Raw genomic sequence first — 1,243 nt, forward strand, 5'->3', positions numbered from 1 at the left:
CATGATGACCAAGCTGTTCGGCGGCCTAGACGAACGCCTCTCCGCCGCGGAGGCGCGCTGGTCAGCGCCACCAAACCCTAGCGCCTCCATGCCCTATGGGATGCCGGGTTTTGGGTCGACTACGCTGGCGAGCTCCTCGTCGAAGGCTCCGACCCTGTCGACGGCGCCCTCCCTACCCATCACCAGCATCCCGTTCCCCCACTCGCCGTAGCCGATCCCATCTATGTTTGGCGCTCCCGCGTTCGGTGCGCTGTCCACGCCAGGGACCGGCGGCTTCAACAAGCGCCTGGGCGTCCCTCGCTTCAGCAAGATCGACTTCCCATCCTACGACGGCGCTGATGATCCCCTGAACTGGCTCCATCGTTGTGAGCAGTTCTTCCGAGGACAGCGTACACTGGCCTCGGATCGGGTTTGGCTCGCCTCGTACCACATGACCGAGGTGGCGCAGACCTGGTACTATGCCCTCGAGCAGGACGAGGGCATGCCGTCGTGGGAACGCTTCAAGGACCTCGCCAACCAGCACTTCGGTCCAGCCGTCCGCAGCAACCGTCTCTCGGAGCTCGCGCGGCTCCCCTGGCACGGCACTATCCAGGAGTACCAGGAGCATTTCAACGCCCTGGTGTGCCACACGCCGGAGCTCTCCCCACTCCAGAAGGCCGACCTGTTAGTGGGTGGCCTCCCAGATCACATCCGCGTCGACATCGAGCTCCGGGCGCCCCAGGATCTTCAGACCACCATGCAGTTGGCGCGGTCTTTCGAGCGCCGCACGGCTGCCACGGCGACCGCTCCGTCGTAGCGTGCAGGGCGCCTACCCCAGCACCTGCCCCTGCCACCGCCAGCTGCACCACGCGCGGCCCCTCCAGCGCTGCCCGCACCGGCAGCCCCGGCGCCGACCCTACCGGCGCCACCGCCTCGACAGTTCCGCCGTCTCTCTCCTGCTGAGATGGTGGAGCGCCGCCACCAGGGCCTTTGCTACAACTGCGATGAGCCCTACATCCGCAGACACCAGCGCCAGCGTCTCTTCTTCCTAGAGGTGAGCGACTACACGTCCGACGGCGAGGACGGCGCGGCGATCGGAGACGACGACGCCCTGCCTGCCGAGAAGGCCGCACCGGTGGTCTCCTTGCACGCCATCGCCGGCATCCGCACGGAGGACACGATGCTGCTGCCCGTCTACATCCACGGTCACCGCCTCACGGCCCTCCTCGACAGCAGCTCGATGCACAACTTCGTCCACGTGGAC

General features: G+C 66.8%; 1 protein-coding gene across 1 annotated transcript; it reads left to right on the forward strand.

Moving 5' to 3' along the window:
- Window positions 1-223: 223 nt before the first annotated feature.
- On the forward strand, window positions 224-796 carry LOC120713464. The gene has a single exon (XM_039999422.1). It carries the CDS (start codon window positions 224-226, stop codon window positions 794-796), a length of 573 nt encoding a protein of 190 aa, XP_039855356.1.
- Window positions 797-1,243: the final 447 nt, after the last annotated feature.

This window comes from Panicum virgatum, chromosome 6K (assembly GCF_016808335.1).
Source record: "Panicum virgatum strain AP13 chromosome 6K, P.virgatum_v5, whole genome shotgun sequence".
Classification (NCBI taxonomy): Eukaryota; Viridiplantae; Streptophyta; class Magnoliopsida; order Poales; family Poaceae; genus Panicum; species Panicum virgatum.

What these genes read in the sequence shown, in the direction of transcription:
- LOC120713464 (XM_039999422.1), top strand. Translation starts at nt 224, where the DNA reads ATGTTTGGCGCTCCCGCGTTCGGTGCGCTGTCCACGCCAGGGACCGGC.